Below are 11646 nucleotides of genomic sequence, written 5' to 3' on the forward strand. Positions count from 1 at the left end.
GGGAATATGTCCGCTCTCGAGGCGCAATTCTGATGTCTCCCTTCAGCCTCCCTCAGCAGTCTATGCCTTGTCCCCACTGCTAGTTAAATGCAACTCCTGGGGCGTGTGTTCCTTCAGCGACCTGGGGGACTGTTCCCAAGGGGGCGGAGACGAGCTCGTTTGAGGTATTCTCATCCGGGCATTCACCAGATGCCTCAACCGCCATCTTTGTTTTGTGCTGAAAGTCGCTATTGACGCCCGTGGACGGCCGGGCGAGGGGAAGTGGCAAGATGGCGGCTCCCAGGGCGGAGGCGTGAGGGCGCAATGGGGGGGTTGGGCCGCGGGGCTGGGCGCGCCTGCGCCTGACCCGAGAGCGGCCTGAGCCCAAGCTTAGCGCGCGGCGGACCTGGGCCCTCGCCGCGAGGCAGCGCGGGGGTCCTTTAAGAGGCCTCGGCTCACGGAGCAGCCGTGCGAGGGCGGGGGTGGAGGGGGGGGGAAGAGACAGTGACGTCACCCGACTCCGCCCCCTCGCCCGACCGCCGCTGCCGCCATGTTTAGTTGTTACTTCTTCACACAAGATGGCGGCTCCCAGGGAGGAGGCATGAGCGCCCTGCCGTTACCGCTCCTTCTGCCGTACAGTTGCCACTTCGGGGCCTAACTCTGGCTCTTTGGAGCGGCTCCTGTGGGAAGGAGTCATAAGGAGGGAAGCGAGGATCGGACGCTGCCTTGCGTTTGGTTTGCAGTGGAAGAACTGACCCAGGAGGAAGAGAATAGGGGGGAAGGGGGAGTTAGTCTCAAGATGGCGGCTCCCAGGGCGGCAGGCGCAGCCTGAGCAGCAGAGGCGGACTTGGGGGAGAGGTTCGAGACCTCACGAGCTGTACGGCGCAAGTCTCCGAGCAGCCCCCGAGCATTCGAGTTCGTTCCACTGGCCTCCGGCGCGCCTCTGTTCCTTACGAGTGTCGAGGCTGTTTCGGGAGCGGAGGCTGCACTAAGCGCTGGGCGGGGAAGCGGGACGGTCTCAAGATGGCGGCTCCCACAATTGTGGTGTGAGCGCCGGCGGGGCTGGGACAACCGCGGTGCTTGTGGCTCCTTTCCACCCGCCCCGGAAGCCGGCCAGTGCAGGGGACTTGGGGGGTGTGGGAACCGGGCCGGGGCTCCGCCATTTCCGGCGGGGAAGGGCTACGACTGAGGAAGGGAGGAGAGAGAGGCGGCTCAAGATGGCGGCTCCCAGGGCCTCCCGCCCGAGCTTGTAAGCGGGAGCGTCCGAGCGAGTAGTCAGGGCGGCGGGACTTGGCGGCCTCCAGCTTCTCGGGGCTAGGCGCTCGAAAGTTTCGGGAGGCTCTTGAAGAGACGGGGTGAGCTAGAAGAAGGGGAAGAGTCGAAGGGAAGGAGGGTAGTTAAGATGGCGGCCTCCATGGAGCCGTCCACCGCTGTGTGAGGAACCGCTTCTCCGTGAGAGCTACCTTAGACGAAAGGGGGTGTGTGTGAGAGGAATTGGGGGGCTCCCTTCCCGCTGGGTGACTTTTTCCCACTACGGCCTTTCCCGGAACTATGGCTTCGGCCGTGTCGCCCGCCAACTCGCCAGCGGTTCTCCTGCAGCCCCGCTGGAAGCGAGTGGTGGGCTGGTCGGGTCCAGTGCCCCGGCCCCGCCACGGCCACCGAGCCGTGGCCATCAAGGAACTCATCGTGGTGTTTGGCGGCGGGAACGAGGGGATAGTGGACGAACTGCACGTGTACAACACGGGTGAGTGCAAAGCCCGCCGGGTCCTGGGATCTTTCCCTCCCTCCCTCCATCTCCTCCCTCTCCCTCTCCCTCTTTTTCCCTCCCTCCCTCCCTCCCTCTCCTCCCTCCCTCTCCTCCTCCTTCCCCCCTCCCTCCCTCCTCCCCTCCCTTCTCTCCCCCTCCCTCCCCTCCTTTCTCTTCCCCTCCCCTCCTGCCTTCTCTCCCTCCCTTTCCTCCCTCTCCCTCCGCACTGATCAGCTCTCTCTGTTCCGCGACCCTTTTCTCAGCCCGGCTTCTCTGGTTTTTCCTTCTCTCTCCCCGTTCTTCCACTGCCCCTCCCCCCCGGCTCCTGTATTTGAGGAGTGCTTTTCATTATCCGAGAGAAATTCTCCAGTCCGGTTGGTGAGGGGGCGGGGGCGTCGCCGGCGTAGACTTGAGACACACACCGTTACCCCGCCGGGCGGGCGGGCTGGCGGATGCGTCCCTTTGGCGCAGGCAGAGTCCCACCCCCTTCCTCCCTCCTCCTGCGCCTGCTCAGCTCTTCTTCATCTTTGATGCTTATTCGGGAGAAATGACAGGCTTCTAGATTATGGATTAGGGGCAGAGTTGAGCACCCTAATCCCGACGTGGTTGGGGGGGGGGTTGTGTGCCCTGCTGGGTAACCGTCTCGGAGGTTGTGCAGGAGCCTTGGGCACTCACAGATAGGGCGGCATTGCTGTCTCCCCCTTTCGCCGTTTACTTCTGTAGTGTTTTTCTCTTCGGGTTGCTTCTTTTCTTGATCTAGGGCCCTCCAGTGTAGGAGGTGAAATCCAGTGATCCGTAGTGGGCTAGGTGGGTCCTTACCTTTTCTCCTTCTGTGAGGTTGACGTTACCTTGCCCATTTTCATACCTCCCCCAAACCCAGGGTGTCGTTGATTGGGAGGACTATGATTCCTCCGGACACAGAAAGCTGCTGTGCGTGCCCTTTGCCTAGCGTCCTTGCTAGCTCTGGGACTGGGCCGCATCCTCCTGCGGCCTCTTGCCCGTAGTGGCCCCTTTGGCCTGCTTTGCACACCGTGTTGCTTCCTGTTGAAGGGACCATGGCACACAGCACCTCGCCTTGCTCGGAAGGAGGGGCTAGGCATTCTCCCTGAGGCCAGTGGGCCCGCGTGCACTCATCTGGGGGAAAAGCACAGGCTGGCTGCCAGCACACACGCACACCCACCCACACACCTGTCAGTGGTCTTTTAGGAAGTCCCCCTCTGCAGCGGGGGGATGCGTTCAGCTTGGTGGTGGCCAGGAGCTGTTTTCCAGCTCTTGCCCCGGCATTGCATCTAGCAGAGTCCATTTGCTCCAGGTCCATTCTTTCCCAGGGCTCTGGCAATACCAGGTCCTTAAATCTGGGCACGTCCTCCCAGCTTTGAGGTTGCTCTGGGGTGGGCAGCTGGCGCCCAAGGGAGAAGGTGGTTAGCATGGTGAGGGTTGGGTGCTCCCCTCTCCCTCCCCTGAGGCAGTGTGTGCAGCTTTCTCTGCTCCCTGTAGGTTGTTGCCCCTACTAAATTGACTTTCAAAGGCTGGTGGGTTGCTGGTGACCCTTTGCATTCCGGGTCTCAGCACCTGTTGCCCCCAGCGAGGCTGGGCTGGTTGGTGGTGCCCTGTGCCAGCTCAGACAGCTGCGGCAGCGGCAGTTCGCTCAGTAAGGTAAGGCCGAGGGGCAGGGCTGTTTCAGAGAGGCCACTGCCCTGAGCAGAACCTTCTAAACTCTTTGGACTGACTTGATTCTCATAAGGCCTGGAGCAGGCTCCTTAACAGGGAAATACAATTTTAGAAAGTAGGGCAGGGGCCTAATTACCATCAGCTCTAAAGTCCACTGCTTCCAGGGGCTTCTGCATATTCATTAGTTTATTAAAATGAATTGGCCACTTTGAGATTAATTCATTTCACATCTGCAAGGGTAATGTCATGTAGTAGAGGGTAGCCAGCCTTCCAAACGGCTGCAGCCCTGGATTTCCCCAGGTTAGCAGTTTGGAAACTGCGCTAATCAACTCCTCAGGCAACTTCTCAGGAGAGCCACTAGCAGACCCAACTCCCCGTTCCTCTGAGGGTTTGCTCATTATTTGAACGGAGCAGGAATTTGTCCAGCGTTTGGTGTCTGCTTGTGGTTCTTGTAGCTGCAAGGTTCTTGCGTTCTCCTCGGGAGAGATGCCCCTCTTCCACCAGTGGGGGCACGGACACGGGGTCCTGGGAGCCTTAGCTGTTGCCTCAACAGCTGCCCTTCTGCTTGCCGTTGTTTTGTTTTAAATCAGGTCAGAGCATATCCTCCTTATGCCTCTTCTCTTGCACTTTTCCTTTTGTGGGGTGAGAGACCTTGTGGAGAGAGAGCTGATCTGGCTGGAAGCATTCCCTGTTGCTAAGATAAATGGCTCCAGGGGGCGCGTTCGGGGCGTGTGTGAGCACTTTGCTGTCTTGGTTAGCTCAGTGATCTGGGGGTGACATTTGAAGGGTGTATGTCCTTCCTCTTTGGCGACAGCTATCACAGCAGCTGTGGGACACTTGACTGGCCTTTGGGAGGTCTTGAGGTAGCTACTGTCCTTGGCCTTAGAAAATTTTATCTCACTGTAGCAAAGCGGATTATGGAGAGGACCTGGTCCTGACGGTGGGGTGTGCCCTGGCGAGGGGAGGGTGTGGCTGGTCACCAAACCAGTTGCCCAAGGCTGGTCTGCCTCAGTGGTTCTTTAACGTCTGGTGACTGTTGGCAGCTGCAAGGAGCCTTGGAAAACATCTAGTGGAACTTCCTTGTTTTTGCACATGAGGAAATTGGGGTCCGAGAGGGGAAGTGACAGGTTTAGGGTCACCCTGACAGCTGGTGGTAGGGTCATGCGGGAGCGCTTAGAGTACAGATCTTCATGGAGACAGTTGGGCTGTCTGTTCCTTCAGTTAACAGGCACAGGCCACCGCCTTGGAAACACCTTCCTGTGCCTCTGTCCCTGTAGCGAATTGGCCGCTAAGTTAGGCTCTTCTCACATCTGCTCCCCTCCATTCTGAGACCTCCTCTCTTCTAACTCAGCTCTTGCAGTCACTTCCTGATTGGGCCTGTTAGTTTCATTTGTCAGGAAATCCTGTTCACCCTTCAAGGCCTGGCTCCAAATTCACCTCTTCTGAGAAGCCCCCTCTGCCACATTGCCCTGTTCTGTGCTCCCAAGTTCGGGCGTGCTGCAGCCGTGTCCCGGGCCGCTCCTCCCATCGTGAATGGAGGGCACGGCGGCCTTCCTGCTAGATTGGGAGCTGGCGGGTGAGAGCGGGCTTGTCTGTGCCTCCCTGCGCTTGGCCTTGCGTCCGCCACGCAGGAAGTGCTGTGGCGTGACAGAGCGAACAAAAAGGCCACCGGTGGACTGTCTCCCCAGCTGTGTGGTACAGTCTCTGGGGGGTGATGCGTAGAGGTTGATAGGAGCGACTACAGATGGAGGGGGCCAGTGGGGAAAGGGGTGGGGCAGCTGATAAAACCCCAAAGCTGCGGTCTCAGGCTTGCCGAGGAGAGAGAAGATGGAGTCATGTTTCTGGTCATCCCACGAAGGGTCCTGTGTGCAGGTGGCCTCCTCTCCTCAAACCCGTTCCCGGCTGAGCGCACTGACAAGCCAGAGCGAATGGAGAATGTGGGACCCAGAGGTTGGGTTACAAGATGCCCCGCTCGATGAGCTAGAGATAATATGATCACGGGGCGACTGAGAGCAGCTGGTGTGTTTGAGACGGCGGCTGTGCCATCTCACGGGCAGAACTGGGGCTGTGGCTTCATACCAGAAACGGGTGCTGCCCGACAGACTGCTCTCGACAGCGGTGTGGAGGGCCCTTGCCCCGAGTGTTCCAGAACAAGATCAGCTCTTTTTTTTTTTTTTAAGATTTTATTCATTTATTTGACAGAGATAGTGAGAGAGGGAACACAAGCAGGGCGAGTGGGAGAGGGAGAAGCAGGCTTCCCGCGGAGCAGGGAGCCCGATGCGGGGCTTGATCCCAGGACCCTGAGATCATGACCTTGGCATGACGCTTAACGACCGAGCCACCGAGGCGCCCCTAGATCAGCTCTTCTTAAATGAGCTGGCAATCATGAGCTCTTGGGACGTCACTTCTAGCCTGGCCAGCTGGGCCGGTGATTCGAGCACGATGGGAAAGCTGTGGGTTGACCCTGCTTGCCATGTAGCTTTGTCAGAGTCCTGACCGCCGGCCTGTGATGGCTCCATAGCTCTGTGGAGCAGCTGGGAGGGTGCTCAGGTGAGTGAGGGCGGCCGACGGCTCCCTGTACGTGGGGCCCCTGGGTGGGTACCTAGTGATTGCTTTTAAGTTGGTGACGAGGTATCGCTTCTCGGCCTTTTGGCTAAGATCAAGTGTAAGTTGGTGACAAGGTTCTTGTCTGTGTCTGTTTTGCTCTGTGACCTCAGGTAAGTAAGTCACTTCCCCTCCTGGGCTCTGTTCCTTTATCAACTGAGGGGGCTTGGCTGAGGCAGTCTCCAAGGCTGCTTTTAGCTTTTAGCTCAGTAACTTGGATGGAACTCCGTCTCTTCCAATGTGTGCCTGGTCGTTCGCCTCGGCGGTTCTTGGTTGCTTTTTCGCAGTGGGGATGACAGCGCGGCGGTGAGCCAGGGCCCAGGGTCTGGGCGCACGCACATGCCAGAGGCGCTGCACCTCTACCAGGAAAGTGGCAGGCGGCGTGGGGGGGGAGGGTTGCTGCTGTTCATCCTGGAGTCCCGGTGACGCCAGTGAACCATGGAGGAGGGGTAGGTGGCACGGGGGAGGATCAACAGCCTGTTCCAAACCAACCTGTAGAGTTTGGGTAGCGGTGAGCGGCAGGGGCACTTTTACCCCAGGAAAGGCCGTAACTCTCAGGAGGTACAGTGTGCTTTTAGGTGAGGACGGGCCTTTTGCCTGACGTGTATGTAGGACTTGTCACCTAGTGTGCAGGAGAGATGTATCAAGGACCAAGTTAAGTACATGCCTATACAGAAAGGCTGAGAAGCAGTTGAGCAGCTGGGGCCTCCCAAGGCCCTCCCCTTGGAATGTTCCTAACCCCCATTCAGACTCCAGGGCTGCTCATGCTCCGGTACCTTGTCCACCCACCAGGTGCTTCAGTCTCAAGTCACTCACATTTGACCAAAAGCAGTTTAGGCGTGTGGAATCAGACCTGCATCTGGTGCCCAGTTTGAGGTTTTTGGAGGGAGTGTGGCATGTTGTTTGGGGACAGTCCTTTATTTATTTGTTTGTTTATTTTTAAAGATTTTACTTATTTATTTGACAGAGAGAGAGAGAGAGACAGCAAGAGAGGGAACACAAGCAGGGGCAGAGGGTGAGGGAGAAGCAGGCTCCCCGCCGAGCAGGGAGCCCGATGCGGGTCGATCCCAGGACTCCAGGATCATGACCTGAGCCGAAGGCAGACACGTACTAATGACTGAGCCACCCAGGTGCCCCAGGGATAGTCCTTTAAATAATGTGTAATGAAAAGGATCCCTCAAAAGAGGAGGATGTGCGCCCTCTGACTTCTTTGGAAGGCCCTGGCATGGCAGGTGTACGGGGAACTGAACCCAGGACGCAAGCCTGAAGTGAGGGGAGGAGTGGGGTGCTGGGTGGCCTCCTCACCCCACCCCCACTTAGAGGTGATGGATTTGGGGGAAGCTTTTGCAGCCACCACTTCTGGCTTTCAGGAATGTTGTAGATCAGCATGGGTGTGACATGAGGGGAAGGGTGGCTGTTGTGGACCATCACCTAGGAGACACCAGCAGAGATTGATTCTTTCCCCCACCCCCCCTCCCCCCACCGGCTTTCCTCAGCCAGCAGGCTGGGCTGCCTTGATTGGCCTCCCTCAGCTGGCCACAGTCACTCTTTGAGCCACTTAGAGGTGTAGCCCTGCGCCCCCAGGAAGAGGTGCACAGGGCCACTGAGAGGGTATTTCGGGTGTTAGACATTTCTTTCCAATATTGGACCCACTGAGTGGTAGGGGAAGGAAGTCAGTGGCCACGTTCCCAGAAGCTAGTGAATTATCCTGGTTAGTGACTTCCTGCTTATTAAGACAACCTTGATGAGAAGCTGGGTGATTGCAGGCTTGTTTTGAGGTGGCCTCTGAGGTCATGGGGCTTAGAAGATGGCTTGGATGGAGGGCTGGCCCCTCCTTTCTCAGACCACGTTTTGCAGGCTGCTGGATTTGGGGAGTAAGAGGAGTGGGGCCTCTGGTTCTTAAGACTTCCTGAGGTGTTCTGACTTCTGCTTCCTTTCGTTCCCCAGCGACTAACCAGTGGTTCATCCCAGCCGTGAGAGGGGACATTCCCCCCGGGTGTGCAGCCTATGGCTTCGTGTGTGATGGGACTCGCCTGCTGGTGTTTGGTGGGATGGTGGAGTATGGGAAATATAGCAATGACCTCTATGAGCTTCAGGTAATGGCCCACAGTGTGCTCCCAATGTTTGGGTGGGAGGGGAGGCTGCAGGACCTTCCTACACCATTCAGGTGCCTACCCGCCCCCCCCGGCTCCTCCCTCCACGACAAATGGCCCAGGCCCTGATGGTGACCAGCTCATCCCTGATTCAATCCCTGAGTCTTGATTTTGCAGGCAAGCCGGTGGGAATGGAAGAGACTCAAAGCAAAGACGCCCAAAAACGGACCCCCTCCGTGCCCTCGGCTTGGGCACAGCTTCTCCCTTGTGGGCAACAAGTGCTACCTGTTTGGGGGTCTGGCCAACGATAGTGAGGACCCCAAGAACAACATTCCGAGGTGAGGCTTTGTCCTCTTCATGTGGAATCGTGAGGGTGGGTGTGCTTCCCCACATACCAGCCAACCCCACCGTGCCGAGTCCCTTTCTTCTGTGAAATGAGAGGGTGACGCTAGAGACCCTGTAGGGAGCTTTCTGGCTCTGAGGTCTCTAACCCAGAGGAGGTGGCATGGCAGGAGGGCTGGGCCAGGAGGTCAAAACCCACCTTGCCTTCAGCTGGTCCCTGCTCCTCAGACCAAGTTAGAGCTGGCGCTTTCCTTCCTAGCCTTTGCTGCCTGCAGTCTTAGTGATGGTATTTTCCAAGGCCAGGGGCCAAGTACCTTTCTGAAGTCTGAAGGTGGTCCCAAACTGGCACCCCCTTTTACCCCAGGAGGCCCTAGTATGGTGCCCAGTTTTGTGTGCGAGGCGGCTCAGCACACCCCATCCCACTGCTCCTCTTGGACTCACACTCATCCTTGGGAGCTTCTGGCAGCCCCTTCTCAGGGCCAGGGGTAGAAGAACTTAGAGTTCGTGTGACTTAGCACCGTTTGTCTCCGAAGGAGTCTGCTGTTCACCCCTAGGAGCTGGTGAGGCCTCTGGTGCGTGGAGTCAGGGCTTGCCGTAACTGGCCTTTCTCCCCTAGGTACCTGAATGACTTATACATCCTGGAATTGCGGCCAGGCTCCGGAGTGGTAGCCTGGGACATCCCCATCACTTACGGCGTCCTGCCTCCACCCCGGGAGTCACATACTGCTGTGGTCTACACTGAGAAAGACAATAAGAAGTCCAAGCTGGTGATCTATGGAGGGATGAGTGGCTGCAGACTGGGGGACCTCTGGACCCTGGACATTGGTAAGACGTGGGTGCCGCCGGCGTGCGGTGGGGAGACAGAGTGAGCGTGCCACTTAGCTCCTTCTCCTTGTCATGGCAGGGTGGGAGCAGGACCCTATTGGTGGCTGTGCTCTTTGCCCTGAGCTTGTGGCATTGCTTTTAAGAAAGAGCAAGGCTTGGGCGCCTGGGTGGCTCAGTTGGTTGAGCGACTGCCTTCGGCTCAGGTCATGATCCTGGAGTCCCTGGATCGAGTCCCGCACCGGGCTCCCTGCTCGGCGGGGAGCCTGCTTCTCCCTCTGACCCTCCCCCCTCTCATGTACTCTCTGTCTCTCTCATTCTCGCTCTCTCAAATAAATAAATAAATCTTTAAAAAAAGAAAAGAGCAAGGCTCAGCTGGCTCAGTTGGTCTGCTTTCTCAGAGGAGGATAAGGGGAAGGGGGTAAAGGCCTTTCTAAGATGGAATTGGCTAGATGAGGTAGCATTTGTCCCTGTCAACTTGTCAGTGATGAGACTGTAACAGGAGTGACGCACCTTGGTCTTTCACAGTCAAATGGGATATTGAGAGACCCATGAGACCTCCGGGGACAACTTGGGCTCGTAACCAGAGTGGATATCAGGAGTGGTTGAAAAAAGGTCAAGTTTTTGGCCTGAAGGAAGGCTGAGGGGAGAAGCTGTGTCTGCTCGGTCCATAGACAGTGGAGGCAGCATGGGGGTGGACGCATTTCGTGGAGAGCAGGGTGTGGAGTGCGGTGCCTTTTGAGGATGCGCTTTTCACTCCAACCCGAACCCCCGAGAGCAGTGCTGGCTCATAGCAGGTGCTCAGTAAGTGTCAGACAAGATGTGCTTGCCAGGATTGCGAACCGAGCTTGGGAAATGCTGGAACCTGGTGACCAGAGGGCCTCTTTGGGCTGTAGGGAGGCCAGGCATGGAATTCTTGCACTTGGTGGGCACCCACCTTCTAGAGCCTTCCCTGCACCTGGGGAACAGCCTCTGGGGCGGAGGGCCCGAGTCTGACCTAGTGTAGGTAACCCTCCCTTCTCCGTTGCTCTGCACAGAGACTCTGACGTGGAATAAGCCCAGTCTCAGCGGGGTGGCACCTCTTCCTCGAAGCCTTCACTCAGCCACAACCATAGGAAACAAGTGAGTAGCTGGCCATGGCTTTTCTCTTCCTAGCCCACCCCCGCCCCCAAAGGGCTCTCAGTTTTGTTCCTGCAATTCCTAAGGCCTGAGGAGGCCTCTTTCTGGTTGGGCTGGCCTTCCGCAGCCCCGTCTTTACATTACGACCCCGGGAGACCAAGAAAGACTCGGGGTAGAGGGGCGCAAACTGTTCTAGATACTCTCCACAAGCAGCTGGGTGTCTTTGTCAACGCCAAGGTCCCAAAGCGCATATGAGAGCGATGGGGACTGAGGTGAGCTTTAGATGAGCTAAGTAACGATGCCACGTGGTGGAGGTGACACAGTTCTTGTGAGAGCTGAGCCACCACGGAGAGGGCTGCATCAAGAGCTTTCATGCATCCCGGGGGACTCTCCTGGGGAGAGCTGGAGGAGCAGGCGTGTTTAGAACTTTCTGGATGGAAGAGGTGGCCTCTAGCTTGGCACCTCCTCTACAACCCTCTCCTACTCTTCCCTCCCTCGTCCCAGAATGTACGTGTTTGGTGGCTGGGTGCCTCTCGTCATGGATGACGTCAAAGTGGCCACACACGAGAAGGAGTGGAAGTGTACCAACACACTGGCTTGTCTCAACCTGGGTATGGCCTCCTCGGGCTCGGAGTGGCCTGCGGAGGGCTGCGGGAGGCTGGCCCTCCTCAGTCCCGAGAGCTGTGTGGGGTGTGCAGGGAGCGAAGCTGCTTCTAAGGCCCGTGCCTCTAGAATCCACAAGAAGTAGCCACTGGTCAGAGCACCCTGAGGGATGCTCGCTTTCATGTTTTGAATAGGCTCTTTTCCTACACGTGGTCCGACATCTGAAAGTACAAAAGCTTAACCGTGCAGAGCCTCCCTCCCGCCCCCCCATTCTGCAGAGGCAGCCGTGTTGGGGGCTTGTCATCCACCCCACAGGGACTCTTCTACATATACCAGCATCGTTTGTAGGTTCCTTTATAAACAAACAAACACAACGGCAGCCTGCTCTCCGCAGCGCCGCGCCGCGCCTGGCCTTTTCGGTTTATTCTGTCTTGGAGACCATCCCAGCCCCGCACGGCGAGCGGCCTCATTCTTTTGAATTGCTATCAAGGTGTTGAAACTTGCACAGACGCTGCTCCGTGAGTATCCTTGCACTGTTCTCGCCTACGTGCAAGTGCATTTGAAGGGTAAAGACCTAAAGGTAGACTCGCTGTTGAAGGCCGTTGCCAAGCCGTCCTGCACAGAGGCTGTACCCACGTAGGTGCCCCTGGCACCTGGCAGCGCCGG

General features: G+C 57.6%; 1 protein-coding gene across 2 annotated transcripts in view; it reads left to right on the forward strand.

Annotated features, from left to right (window-relative positions):
- Positions 1 to 1167: 1167 nt before the first annotated feature.
- Positions 1168 to 11646, forward strand: part of HCFC1 (host cell factor C1) — a 24519-nt gene continuing 14040 nt past the window's right edge. For both annotated transcript variants that reach the window (XM_044911658.1, XM_044911659.1), the window contains exons 1-6: positions 1168 to 1723; positions 7949 to 8097; positions 8272 to 8432; positions 9053 to 9261; positions 10296 to 10380; positions 10882 to 10988. In XM_044911658.1, coding sequence (XP_044767593.1) covers positions 1531 to 1723; positions 7949 to 8097; positions 8272 to 8432; positions 9053 to 9261; positions 10296 to 10380; positions 10882 to 10988 — 904 coding nt within the window. In that variant the 5' untranslated portion in view covers positions 1168 to 1530. The remainder of the gene's footprint in view (positions 1724 to 7948; positions 8098 to 8271; positions 8433 to 9052; positions 9262 to 10295; positions 10381 to 10881; positions 10989 to 11646) is intronic.

Source organism: Neomonachus schauinslandi, chromosome X (genome assembly GCF_002201575.2).
Source record: "Neomonachus schauinslandi chromosome X, ASM220157v2, whole genome shotgun sequence".
NCBI lineage: Eukaryota > Metazoa > Chordata > Mammalia > Carnivora > Phocidae > Neomonachus > Neomonachus schauinslandi.